Here is a 14,891-nt window from a genome sequence, read left to right on the forward strand (position 1 = left end):
TTATTATTTTCAGGGCATTTTCTGTTTTCCTAAATAGATTAATAGATTTCTGTTTTATATCAATGATTACGGTGTCGCACTAATCAATTTTTTCACATAGTGCAGCTTTCTGTACATAGAGGGAACTATACTATTGTGTCAAATTATAGCGTACAGTGTTCTGTGTGGTTTTCTAACCCTGTTATCGGTATGTCGGTTTGGTGTTTTGATATGTTTATAGAGAAATAAGTTAAACTAAGATTAATATGGTAAAATTTGAGTTATTAGTATAAAATATGACCTTTATATGTATATTTGCAGTATTCAGTATTACATAAAAAGGAAAATGCACATGAAGAAGGAATTTGGAGTTGTGCTTGGGGCCAATATTTACCCGAAAAAAAGAAAAAGGACAAGGAAGAAGGAGCTGATGATGAAAAATCTAGGTTTATATTTCCACTGATCATTTCTTAATTATCTTAATCTTAATTACTTTATATTCCAACATAGAGATTCAGTAATGTCAGATGAAGCTCCCACTGATTATATCATAACAGGAGCTTTAGATGATCTGGTAAAAGTGTGGGAATTACAGGAGGACAAATTGGATTTGAAATATAATTTAGAAGGCCATTCTTTAGGAGTAGTATCTGTAGCAGTTAGTAATAATGGCAAATGTTAGTTATGTCTCGATGTTAAACTAAAATCTAAAGTTTTTGTTTTTAGTATGTTGTTCAAGTTCTCTTGATTCTTCAATGAGAATATGGGATTTGGAAAAAGGAGAAAAAATTGCAAATGTAGATGTAGGGCCAGTTGATTTATGGACTGTTGCATTTAGCCCAGATGACAAACATGTTATATCAGGCAGTCATTCAGGTAAAATTACACAGTATAGTGTGGAAACAGCTGCAGCAGAACAGTCATTCGACACAAGAGGAAAATTTACTCTAAGTATAGCTTATGTATGTACCATTCAGTATAAACCTTATTTTGTAATATTTAGGATTTACTATTGATGTATATTGATAGGGTTAAACAAGTAATTAATTATCTTGAGTCATATTCAAAGGGTCAAGTCCAGGGTGTCCTCTTTGAGGTTCAGCTTTAAAAATTAAAAAACAAGATATGCTATATATTTGGGAGTTTGTTGACTTTTAAAATGTAAAGGAACATTTGCAACTTATTTTTGAAAATTTTATCTATTTTAGTAATTTTGTGTTATGTATTATCTGTAAAATTATATTTCCCGAAATGATTAGACTTAAATTTTAAGATTTCCTTGTAAAAAAAAATTGGGAGAGGACAGATCAGGGCTCTGTGGTAGCCACTCACTGTCAGTTATATTCATTATGACTATTCATTTGAAATCGTATTCATTTGGAATGTCGGACCCAGAAAGCTTCCCTAAGTTTCTAAAAATTAAAAAGTAGTGTTTGAGTATAATGTTTCAAAAAGTAAAAGTATACTATGTCATTTCTATTACACTTAGCAATGCCATTATTATAACTATCATTAATATATCAATCAATTACAATCTGAATATAGTAGTATTTGTTAATAACGTCACATAGAAGTTATTATAGAAATGAGATTTGTAATTAACAAAATATCATCATTAGAAGTGATGTAGTGTTAGAAGTATCTACAAATCTGAATATACATATTTATACGAAATTTAAATTGCAGAGTCCCGATGGAAAATATATTGCGAGTGGTGCTATTGATGGTTTTATAAACATATTTGATGTGGCATCTAATAAGTTGTGGCATACATTGGAAAGCCACGCGATGCCTATTAGATCTCTTTGTTTTTCTCCAGATAGCCAACTTTTACTTACTGCTTCTGATGATGGGCATATGAAGTTATATGACGTGTAAGTTTGAAACAATATCTTTTTATATCAAATAGGATATATGTTGATTTTAAGAGAGTGTATATTCCAAAATTGTCTTTCATTATCATTAAACTTATTTAATAACTATTAATTACATATTTATTGACATAGTTGGCTTTAAAAACAAAAAATATTTTTTTGCTTTCAACATAATAAGTACCTAACAAATTGTTTCTTAAATAAATATATTTATTTTATCCGAAAATGTTTTTGTTAGAAAACAAACCCAAGTGGTAGGAACGATGTCCGGTCATGCCTCCTGGGTCTTAAGCGTGGCTTTCTCACCGGATGGTAAATATTTTGTTTCTGGGAGTTCCGATAAGACCGTTAAAGTATGGGAGGTTAATAATAGACAGTGTGTACACACATTCAACGAGCACACAGACCAGGTAAGTACACATTATTACTGCTTTGTTTTTTTTTTATTTGTAATTGCTTTGTGACGAGTTGAACCACGAGTTTTGATTTGTCTTTTATTACAGGTGTGGGGCGTGAAATTTAGCCCGGATAATAATAAAATTTTATCTGTGTCGGAGGACAAAAGCGTTATAATTTATAGTTGTCCAAAGTGAAAAATATATGTTTTTTATTAACGTTTGATTTTTTATTTAGTTACCTGATTATTTCCGAAAAAATATTGCTACTTTAAGATAAAAACAGTTTTAGAATGTCTATTTTGATAGTAATTTTGACTGCAATGTCAAGCTTATTAAATAATTGTAGTGAGCTTTGAAACTGTCACACAAAACGAAATATATTATACATTACTTGGTCAGTGAATTTTTTTGTATATTTATAGATTGGCCGGTGGTTTTTTTTTGCATTAGACAGTTTTAACATTGCTGTATTTTTAGTGGTTAATTTAAACTGTATAATTAACAGTGGCTTAGCTTGAATATCACGTTGTATATAAGGTAAGACAAACATTATAATTATTATGTGTTACGGCATTAATGTTTATTCAATCGTGATGGTAATATCGTAAACATTCAGTAAGCGCTTGTGTACTTGCTGTGTTATTTGGAATAAAACCAACCTTTTGGGCTTTTTATTCTTTTTTAAATATATGTTGTCTAGCGCACAGTATGAAATATACGAAGTAGTTCGGGTGGGACGAAACATAGCCCGCGGTACAATTTTTGCGATTCACTGGCCTGAAAATGCTAATTTTATAGCGTATCGGTTCGAAGCCCGAACGTCTAATGGAAGTAACAAAAAGCTCCAAATGTATAAATAAATAAATAAATATAAACGACTTATTTTCTGTAGTAATGCTCAATTATGGAGTAGCTGTTTTTTTCTGTACAAATTCTTTTATATAGAACGGTTATCATTTCAGGCAATCTATCATTTTGATGTTTTTTCTTAGTATCAGGTTACTATTTTATTATATTTTTTCTTATTTCTTATGACTTAGGTCTATAATAAGTTTTCAGGTTTTAGATATTTTTTATTGTTGCGTGAATGATTATTTTAAGATACTTCTAAACGAAATGGGGACACGTTTTTTGTCCATTAATTCTGGGCGTACTAATGACATGAATCTATTTACATTTAGCTTTTGTTAAGGTTGCTATATTATAGCTTTAGAAATTAATTAGACAGGATAAGCTATCTATTCAATTGTTTGATAGTACAATTTTGTTAAGTATAACGTTTTTTGTGGTTTCATTGATTTATTTTTTTATGTATGTACATTTAGAATTGATGTAAGGTTGCCAGGAAAGTTTTATGTTTCGTAGTACGAATACAAACTTATATTTATACAGAAAATGAAGAATTTGAAACAATTTTCACATTTTTTTCATCACATCACATCAATTTTCATTTTACATACGCTGCCCTGTGGAACTCCTGATTATATTGGAAGTAATTAATTCAGTGAATTCATTGTTTCATAATATGTGTGAGTTACGATTTTGGTAACTGAAAATTTGATTGAGGAAGGACTTTCTTTAATTTAAGCTGTAACCGTGTGCAACCCTGATACATTATCAAAAGCCTGAGATATGTCCGGGAATGCAGCGGAACAATATTATTTGGCATTAAGGCCACATTTACTTTGTTTACAAGTTTATGCACTTTTTGTATAGTCCCGTGTTTATTAGGCAACCCAAATTGATATTCTGGAATAATTTTTTTCCATTATATTATTAAGCCTTTTTATATACAATTTCTCAAAAACTTTCGTTATTATCCGTAGTAAACTTCTAGGTAGACATCTGGTGTCTTTCCTAGTTTGAGAAACATTATTATATGTGCCACTTTCCAAATATTAGGAAAATAATTCATTGGTAGTATTGCGTTAGATATAAATGTTAATAATTTACACCCGTCTCTGAGGGTTCTTGTAAAATTCTTCCGGTTATTAAATCATAACCGGGAATTTTATATTTTTTCTCTATCATTATGATTTGTTTAACTTCTCTAACTGCATTTTTTTTCATTAGGCAGGTCCATTTAAAATGGCGAATATAGGAATCTGGACTTTTTATGTCTATACACGATATATTACAGCTCGGAGGGGGAAGGGGTAAATAATTTTTTTAAGTGATTTGAGAAAATGTTAACCTTCTCTTTATTGCTTCTAGCTCAATTATTCTATTTTTTAAGTGGTGGTTTAGGTTGCTGGGTTATTTTAAGCGTTCTCGCTGCTTTTTATATTGAATTATCTATAGCCTCAAGCTGTCAGATTTTCCACGTATTCTTGAATTCCTTGTTTTTTTTTTCATTTTGGATCAACTCTCAGTTATTTTATTGCTTATTGGATTTTCTTTTACTTTTGCAATTATTACTTGTTGTTAATTATTTGGTAGCTTCCTTTTTTGTGCTATTTTTTCCTGGATTGCACGTGATATGTGTATCTTTTTTCTTGTAGATGTTTCAATGTTCGTACGTCAAGTCGCGTACTATGCTGTCACTTGTATATTTATTGTAAAGTTTATTGTTGCTGTTTCTATATCAAATTTAGTTAATTTTTAATCTTCTATTTTCATATTCTGTGCTCCTAATCAATGTAAATTTTTGCGGCAGTTAGTTGCTTCTTCCGTCCAAAAGGTTGATTTTGCCACAATTTTGTGGAGCATTCGTTCACCTTGTTTGTCCATATGGTACTGATTTCGATTAATTCGATTTAGCAGACAAACTGCAGAATTTTCTTGCATTCAGGTAAATGTGATGCATCAGCTACCTACGTTTTGGTTTTTTTTTCACTTATTCTCAAGCCACATAGCTTTTTAATATGAACTATGTGTAACCCATGTAATACATTTATCCATATTAATTCATAAGCATGTAAGCCATTTGTATGAAATTTTCTCCCTTCCCTTCTAATTATTTTTTTTCAATTCTCTTCTTCCTTGTCGACTTTTACACTGAGCGGTCTAATTTTAAATGACTGTGTCGCATAGATTCAGCCGAATTTGAGCAATAGTCTGGGTTATTTTGAGTTTAAGGGCATCAGTCGATTGTGCCTTATAAACTATTCAATTCAGAAAACTCCACAAAAAATTATTTTTTGGCGGCCAATTCACGTTACTTCTTCGAGATGTAGAATGTACAGGCCGCTAGAACTCTTTAGGCTACCACAAATACACCCACGCTGGATTCTAAAGTCGGACGCGCTAGATAATAGAAACTATGTGAATCCGGGTATAAAAGACCAACACGACGACGTCTCTTTCTCTTTGCTTTTTATTATTTAATTTCCTTAACACTTATCGAAATAAACAAGTTTTATATCTACCAGTGTTTTTTCTACAAAAACAGTGGTAAGCATTCGAACAAACAAGGTCAATATATACAAGCAACAAACGAACGCTTTTGCAAGAACATTCATTGTAGCGCCCTCTAGGTGGCATGTAGCTATTCCCTGCTAGAACCACATGTCGTCCACGTCTATATAGCTCCATTTGGGCCAAACGAGATCAATTATCGTTATGTGGCGCTATTCACTGTAGTTTAATCACCAACGTCGTTTTCGAGAAAGTACCGACCCACTTTTTGTGAATGTGTTGTCACCTGGTGGATCCTACGTGGATTGGTGACGTTCTATATATGACAAATGTAGAATAGACACAATAACAGAAACAAATGGTCTATCTATGATCATTAGCTTTGAGCTCCGGACTCAATAGGATCTTGTATGAGTGTAGCCCTAAACCAACGAACACTCATTTTGATGAAAAACTTGTGCTGCTCATTCATGTCAATTTGCCATGATGGTTTTGTATCAGTGATTGAATAATGATCAACGTTTTATATTGGCTCCGCCAAAAACTAGACGACTCCGATTAGGAAAAATATTTGAAGGTTGGATCTTTCAGGAATCCTTTAAAAATACAGTCAAGTATTAGGCTATGTAAATAAAATAGAAGCAATCGACCATAACCTATTAATCAGTAAAATAAAAATTTCTTTTCACTAAAATTAGATTTTTAATTGTTGGGTAAAACCTTCCAAGAAAAACAATCTTTCAGGTCCTGATGAGCACAAACTTGTAGATTGTAGGAACAGTAGTGTTTATATATTGGTAGTGCAATTTGATTTTATCGTTTAAGAAGCTTTGTAACTCTAATTTAATTTTTAATGCCTGTGTTTATCACTGTCCCTGTTCGCAAGAACAATAAAATCATCACCTTTTTCACTAGTACTGTTACTTCAGTTATTCCTAGCCATTATTTATTTATATTTTTGTAATTTGCCTTCAAGTAATGAATTTCAATATTTTGAATTATTTGCTTCTCATCTGTTTTTATGCTTTTTGGCTTATGCTGTATCTGGGGTGATAGGATGATACCAATATGGCTCCATTTATTTCAGGTGAGTGTGACCTTTGATTATGGTAAGCTTTATTGAGCGCTATTTTCTGCAAAATGCACTCCCTAAGTGTATTTGTGTTCAAATATATTTTGAAGCCATACATATTTGAAATACTAAATACAAAATACCTTAGCGTCACGAATTTAAAATTCCATTTGTAAATTACATTTTTAGGAAGTACTTGAATTACATGTGCCGTATATATATATTTATATTTTAATTACGAATTTTATTTACAAGTAATTAAAATATTGCCCAACCTTGCCTATTCCCCAGCAGGCCTTTAGTCAGCATTAGATCTCAAATGGGTTTCTGTCTAAAGCTGTTTTGAATAATTTCATTCATATATATGTTTTTTTTATCTTAAAGAACTTTGTTTAGTTTTTATGCTGTAGACATTTTATAGCGAATTCTATTCAATGAAATTTGTAGGAAAGTATATTGATTATAGTTGTATTTACCATTAATTTGTTGTTGACTTTTATCAGTTTCTGGTGTTCGAATAAATCAGATCTGAGGATGCAATACGAAATAGTAATTTTGAATTAAATTTGACTGACTAGACAGTCTTCTATGTAACATATTTGTAATTGTAGTATACGAGTATTCGATTGTAATGTTGAAACAACGTTGTTAATAACAAAGCCATCATCCAGTGAGTCTAAAATGCCAGTTTAATGATTTTGTTATATATTAGAAATAACAGTTATATTTTTATTTCTTTAGATATTCAGCTTCATTTAATTTTCAGCTTATTTAATAGTTCCTTTAATTACATATTTTTTAAAACTGTGTGTAAAAAAATGTTTTATCCCAAACATGTTTTGTATTGTCTTATTTATTTGTCATTTTTTATATTTTGTAGACTTATAGGTGTGTTGCAAAATCCCACTTTTCTTACGGACCGTTAGAGCTTCCGTTACAGTGTTTCCTTTTTACGCCTTTTTCCACCAAATGGATCCAATAAAATTGGGATGTTATACAGCGGTGGTGTTTGGTGGCCTTTTTTTCACGTCGATATTTATTGAATATTGTTTGCCGCTGTTGAAAAGTAGACATATGTAGACCGCACATATCATACTTATTATTTATATATTTATATGTAGTGTTTTTGTGTTCCTGACCTAATTACTGTTATTATATTTGATATGTTGTTGTGGCCTTTTGAGTTTTTTATGTGTAAACATTATTAGTTGAAGGCCAACAACATTCCATATGTCATTGCAGTTAAAATATCTGTAATTTATCATTTTAATGTGGATATACCATTACGATTTTGTATTACTTGGTGTATTAACACCTTGTATTTTAATTAGTTATAATTTTGATTACTATAGAGATTTCAAAAAATTAACTGAACATAAATCAATAAAAAACATATCAAAGAAAACGTACGATAATTATAAAACACATGTATGAGTGTGGTTAGACTATTAGAAAGTACATAGAATGAAACGTATCGTTTTATTCGACCTTGAATAGTTAGAGATTATAATAAAATCGAGAAAACCAAAAGTTTTTTTCTCAAAAATTGTTGAACCAAGTGATTTAAATTAATTATATAACACTTACTTACTCTTACTTCGATATTGATGAGTTGTAACGTTTTGGGGAAATAATGGTTTTTTTAACTTAATTTATCCATATATATTTATTATCCAACCCTTTTGTCACTTTTCTCGTAAAGCCATAACTTCATCCTCGTAGAAATTAAAAAAAATGTGAGCGATTTAAGATAAATAAGGGATTTTCACAAGGCTCTTATGAAGCTAGCTTTACACCTTTAAGGGACCTCTGCATAATCAGACAAAAGGTCTCATTTTATGCCAAGTCTCTAAAAAGCTGTGGTCAGGTGTTATGGTGATAGAAGAATATCTTTCCTTGGAATATTGGTCAATTCTGATAGCTTGTCAAACAATTCTGCTTATATTAGCTTCATAATCCTAGTAGTTATTGATAGTAAATAGTCAAATAAAGGGTTTGACCAGGTTCAAGTACTTCTTGATGAATCTTCTTTCCACTCCCATCAAATATTTAACACTATTTTCTTTGGCAGTAATGCAGACTTTATGTCGTTCGTGAAGCTTCCGCCGGCTTTGACCATGATCTTTTCTATACATTTTTATCCTACGTAATCTACGCTTTATATATTTATAACTGTATCCGGTTTTAGTGATGTTGCGATTCGAAACATGTTAGTTTACTTCGGCATTTTTAAGAATTTCATCGATTTTTTCAACAATTAGCTAAACCGAGGAAAATAATAATGACAGCGGCGTTCACTTAAATATTACACAATTTTCGATGAGCCTGAGCTGAATATCTATTTCCAATAACTTTTACTAAGTACGCAAGTGAAGCTAGATCTAGAATTTCTATGGATTGTTATATTTAAGAGGCGTTATAATATGGCTTCATTGAACAAGTGTTATTAATAGGTGCTTTTATGTATTTTAATCGGCGATATCTGTTGGTGAAAATGCATCTACATACGAAAACGTATAGAACTGTTGAACAACCTAACAATTTAAATTTGTCGGTTTTAATATTTCGCTACTTAAAATAACCATTCTGATATTTAGTATTATTGAGTTATTGAGTGTATTTAGACGCTAATAATGCATCGCTCAAAATTGAATTTTCGACACTTTGTCATTTGAATAGAAGAAATCTGCTGCGTATCAAATACTTATAAACATTTATGGCGGTTGTGCTACATCATACATCAGTCTAGCTTTGAACATCACTAACAAAGTACGACCTGGAGAACCAAAAAAAAAAGAAATTAAGACAATTAATTGCAAGACATATTGGACGATAACTCAGCTCAAATTTCTAAGGAACCTTTAACAGTTTAACTCTCGTTACACTAGCTGTATTCGATATTAACATGAGATAGGAAATAGTGCCAAAAATGGCTACCAAAAAAATTTACTAAAAATGCCATCTCGAACTATTTCAACATCGCGGTTTCATTGCTTGCCGGGTAAAAAGATTTGGAGACCATCCTAGGACACTTGTGCTAGCAACAGTTTGGTCGATTTCTGTGAAACAATTCGTGATAATCTTTTTTCGAATATGTTTTTGATTTATTGTTAGCAATTACGTCAGCTATGAATACGGATATCTCAAACTTCAGCTGATATATTTCTTAACTTATTAAACTATATACTGCCTTTTTCTTCACTTATATCTCTAAAATTTTCCGGAATGTAGGTGGGAAATGAAGAGAATGTACTTTTAGATTCATTAGGCAAGCTAAAGCTTGAAATGTTGTAGCATTCTTTTGACAATTTCTTTATAGATTATGCTTTTCGACGGTCCGTCATGGTCATCATTAAATGTGGGTCAATCATAGGCTTGAGCCAAGCAACTCAACTGCATGGGAAGATTCAAGTCTCAAAACCTCGATGTCCTGCATTTTTTCCATGATATTTCCTTTTTCGGCATACCAAAATACATAGAAATAAGTTGAAAATACTTAAACAGTTTTTTTTTGTTGCAGATCTGTGTAATTAATCGAAAAATAAAGTGATATACCTACAGTCTATCCAAAATTATTTTGTACACACGCCATCTAAATTTGTGACGTCAAAACGTCGCAATAGTGCTCTGAGTTTTAGTTCAGTTTATCTTTGACATATAACATAATTCTAATCTAAATAAATTAAACAAAATCACTTTTATTAAATATAATTTATTCTAACATTATGGTAAATCTAATGCATATATTATTATGCGTATGAATCAAAGGACTTAAAAGTACAATTAAGTAAACATTTATAAGAGTTTCTAGGTTAGGGTTGTGTTTGGTTATATTTACAATGGATTCTTTTCCATACTACCTGAGTTAGAGTTTCATATGCGTCTTTTATGTATTTGTATTCGCCAGAGACCTAACCCACCTAATTAACAATTATGTATCCAAATAATATATTTTACCTTCATTAGAGAGCATATTTCCTTTTTACACTTAGTTCTTGTGTCCTTCGGTACAGTGTTTCCTTGTAAACACTTTTTGATTTCTGTTGCTACCCCTATACATCTTTCTTGATAAAGCTAGATTTAATTACTGCATTTACCCTATCTGCAAAACAGTTAGTATTCATTCTCTCCTGGCACATTTTAACTAAATGCTCATGTATATTTTGAACAATTACATACATATCTGTAAATAAATCTTTTACACTCTACAATAAGATTTCCTACAGTTATTTTATATTAATTACTTACTCACCTTTACTTGTTTTCATTCTCATCACATTGTTTTATAAATTGGCAGCATTGCCATATTCAAAGAGATCCATTCAAGTGAATGAATACTCCGAATAAAGCTGTTAATTCCCAATCTATCAAACATTTGTTCACATTCATCATTTGTCAAATTCCTCTTTAATGAGTCCAGTTCATTCAAGCAGAAGGTGTGATTAACCATTCCTGTTTCCAGCATGAAGTACAATATATCTGCAATCAATTATTAATAAAGGTTATGACTAATAAAACCTAATCTTGCCATGAGTGACTGTTGGGTATATTGATCCCCATCTGAAATATCCATGTCTCATTTATATACATAAATTGAGATAATAAGTCTTCCTACATTTTATTATAAGCTTTTAAAAATTTTATTCTTTTAAAAGCTATATCCGGAAATTGCATTTGACCTCTTCGATGCATTTCAGACTCCTTTCAGTTTCCTTTGAAATAATTGTATTAAATTATGTTTGTATTGAAAAACTACTCACTGTTTGTATACATTTCATATATTTAATTTCTGATAGAGCTAACATCAAGCTGATCTTGAGTTTCACCCACTTCGTATGAGGACGGCTTTTTTTTCCGGTGAATTCGAGATCATATTATTCAGTTTTTGAGATATTTCAGTGGCCGTGTCAATACTAATATTTAGTGCAGCTGCAACATGCTAAAACATGTTTTCAATAAAAATCGGAGCAAATTAATATTTAACAGTAAAAATGCTTACCTCCCTAACGAATTTTACTAGCAAGATTCCATTATACATTATCTTATTTCTGTTCAAAGTAACTGATTAGAGACGCAATCTGTTTTGTCTGGCTTCTGAATTTTCAATCAGAGTATATCAATAATAAGCAGCGATTTAAAATTTATCAAAACAAGCAAAGCATTAAAATAACATTTGCTGATTTATAACCTCTTATCACTATTGTTTTGGAGAATTTTGCATGCTTTTAACAAGAGGACGACTTTGACAGGCTAATTCGGTTACACGTTCGAACTTATCAGACAGTATTCTGTCTCTTTTTAACTAGAAATAAATGAGAAGGAAAATATTGCCTGATTCTAAAACGAATTTACAAATTACGACAGGCAATTTATTAAATATCTTGATGACGTGTGCACAAAAAAAATCTGGATAGACTATAATTTCTTCTCAAGTACATACTTATTGAACAACAGTTATTATGTCACATAAGGTAATATTTTAGTTTTAAGGACTATATTTATGAAATGGCTTATTTTTTAAATTTACCAAATAAAATCAATTACTGCTGTATTTGTTCTTTTTATTTGCGATGACAAAAATAGTAATGGATATGTAGAAAATAATTTATATGAACACGATGCATTGTTCGGATTGTTTAGTTGATCCAATAAATTTCATCCATATTTAAAATTTGATAAACAAAAATATCCGTTCCTTTATTTGTATTTTATAAATAAATTTGATTTGATTGTCATCGGTCGAGCTGAGCTTTTATCTTGTATGACCTATAGAGAGGTCTGTTGTTATTATTGTTCTTTAATTATTCAGTCGATATACGGCAGGACCTGTATGTTATGGTCTGTAGTGATTCAGTCGGTTTTTGATGTTATTTATATGCGATTATTTTTATTTTTGAGTTTTTAGTTACATTAGATGACATTAGATGTTTTAGTAATTTATTTTATTATGTTTTTTTAAATAATTAAAAATCTGTTTTTTTTGTGGTGAAAATGATATGTTCATACATTTTGATTTATGACAAAGCATTTTTGTAACTAATAGCCATAGTAGAATAATTATAATATTATTGGTTACTGGCAAATATATTTAAAATAAAATATAATTTTGAAATAATCGGCCGAAGGAACACCCAACGTATAATCTCTGAAGAGTTTATTATAGTGCCGCCACCTGTTGACTGTATAAAACTTAACAATAATTCTAAAAACTGGTATCAGTTAATCAAGATTCATGTCAAAAACAATCACCATCATAATCAATATCTAATGGGCAGTTCGGAAGAGTATTTCTATATTAATCGTTGGATTAAAGCAGTGTTATACAACGTCCGAGTCTAGGAACTGTAGTGAATAATTTTTATATATATTTTTATTTAAAAGCTTACTGCACAAATATTACTAGTTATTAATTACAACTTTAGGGTAAATGATGTGGCTCGGTGAATGGAGGTAAATCGTAATGAAACAGGGGTGTTTACATTATGTGACCGTTATTTATTGGCTATATAAAAAATGTAAAAAATACAAATGTTAAAACGGATGGCAGCGGTGTTACCTGGAGACAAGGCTTGGGCAGTCGATGGTGGCACGTCTACACCAACCGATGGTTGAGCACTAAATGAATGGAAATAACCTTCAATAACATTCCAGATAAACGTCTCGGGGTTGTCAGTTATTCGTTATCGGGTTCTAGTTGGCGCTGCTGGCACCCCGCTCGTGTTCAATATCTGGGATTATATTTCTGGGTATTTTTAGACCGTTATTCCACGATGTAAAATTCGACATGCTTCAAGGTCGCTACAATACTCTCCTGCCAGAATTTTACATACAATTATTTTAAGCAACAAAAATACAAAAATGTATGAAAAAATGAATGTATGGGTGGTATACGATTAACCAATCACATCGAGGTTTTGCTGTACGTTTGGTAGAAATTTTTATCTCACCATGATGCCTGTCCTAGACAAACGCATGATTGAGATTGTCGTAGTAGATCCATGTCTCATCGCCAATTATGACAGACAATACCCCACAGCAAACAAACTCAGCTTAAGATTGTTCGCGAGCTTGTCCATATGCTGGGACCTTAGCACCGTGTCACCACTAATCTCCTCTTTTCCATGATGAAACGACCTCATCCATACGGCAGCACTCAGTCGTTTGTTACCTGTCTCACCATCTGTTTTCCATATCCCCAAATTTAATGCAGTAGCAGTAGTCGTAGCAGTTTCACATAACCCTATCCGACTTGTCACTCCAGAGCAAGTCTTCGCGATCAGGTGTGGGTCATGAATTCCACCTCCTGGTTGTAGGCCAGAACAACAACAAAAAAAAAACACCACAGAAAACTCTGGCTTTTTTGTTTGGCTAGCAATGGAACTGTAATTTTGACGCGAATCCAAATGACATTTTCAGCCAATTCATGTTAATTTTCCCTTCCTTTTGGATCTTTCTCATTGCATACAAATATCTGGAAATACTTCATTTATCAACTATTAAGTCACGTGAAAGTTCTTTGGGAGTTTAAGTGGAACTTCGTCCAGAAATTTTCGTAATTAATTATTTTAGAATTTTTTCGATAACCTAGGCTTGATCATTGAATTAGGTTCTTATAATTAATATAAAAAAGGGACTTTAAATAATTGAAAATCGAATTTTAAATATTTTATGATTAGAATCTGTATAGCTCTAAATAATTCAATAATAGTAAATGATACAACTGTTATTTTATGTTATATATTTTATAAATACATACAAATCCTAATGTCAAGGAATTTTTGAAAATTATTGTGGAGTATTTAGAAACGATGTTATTGAGGACTGTATTCTTTTATCTATGATTGTTTTAACTGCAGAAAGGAGTTACTTTTTAGGTTTGCACTTGGTAAGATCAATTAAATGAGATTATAATTGATTTAGGTTGCAACAGATCCTCATAATCGTCTATAAATAGAGAAGTAATTTTACAAATTGTAATATTAAATTGAACAGTATATTTGATTATCTGTATTCATCAAATCTATTTTATTCTAATATGTCTACCTGACAAAACGGTGTATGTTGTCTTGATGCCGAAGGGAATCATACTTTCTTTTCACTATAAATAAATACATAAAGAAAAGCAACAAATAATACCTAAAATCATGAAATTGTTATTTGGACTGTCGCTCGTCTAACATGTTGCAAAAATTTTAATTTTGATATAATACC

The 14,891-nt window shown here is 31.1% G+C and overlaps 2 protein-coding genes across 2 annotated transcripts in view; one reads left to right on the forward strand and one right to left on the reverse strand.

The window, feature by feature from the left end:
• LOC143199798 (trypsin-1) overlaps positions 1-13,275 on the reverse strand; it is a 33,768-nt gene extending 20,493 nt beyond the window's left edge. The window contains exon 1 of the mRNA XM_076409912.1: positions 13,237-13,275. The gene's annotated coding sequence lies outside the window, so the exon portion shown is untranslated. The remainder of the gene's footprint in view (positions 1-13,236) is intronic.
• LOC143199779 (uncharacterized) lies at positions 128-2,467 on the forward strand. The gene is made up of 7 exons (XM_076409865.1): positions 128-248; positions 301-425; positions 490-656; positions 706-941; positions 1,666-1,853; positions 2,092-2,263; positions 2,357-2,467. Exons 1-7 carry the CDS (start codon positions 246-248, stop codon positions 2,444-2,446), a joined length of 981 nt encoding a protein of 326 aa, XP_076265980.1. The 5' UTR covers positions 128-245; the 3' UTR covers positions 2,447-2,467.
• Positions 13,276-14,891: the final 1,616 nt, after the last annotated feature.

This window comes from Rhynchophorus ferrugineus, unplaced genomic scaffold, assembly GCF_030347505.1.
Source record: "Rhynchophorus ferrugineus isolate W39M unplaced genomic scaffold, kcgeb_rfMv2 rfM1, whole genome shotgun sequence".
NCBI classification, from domain to species: Eukaryota; Metazoa; Arthropoda; class Insecta; order Coleoptera; family Curculionidae; genus Rhynchophorus; species Rhynchophorus ferrugineus.

Coding starts and splice junctions, on each gene's coding strand:
- LOC143199779 (XM_076409865.1), top strand. Junction 657..705: donor AGTTAGTAATAATGGCAAAT/GTTAGTTATGTC, acceptor TTTTGTTTTTAG/TATGTTGTTCAAGTTCTCTT. Junction 1,854..2,091: donor CATATGAAGTTATATGACGT/GTAAGTTTGAAA, acceptor TGTTTTTGTTAG/AAAACAAACCCAAGTGGTAG.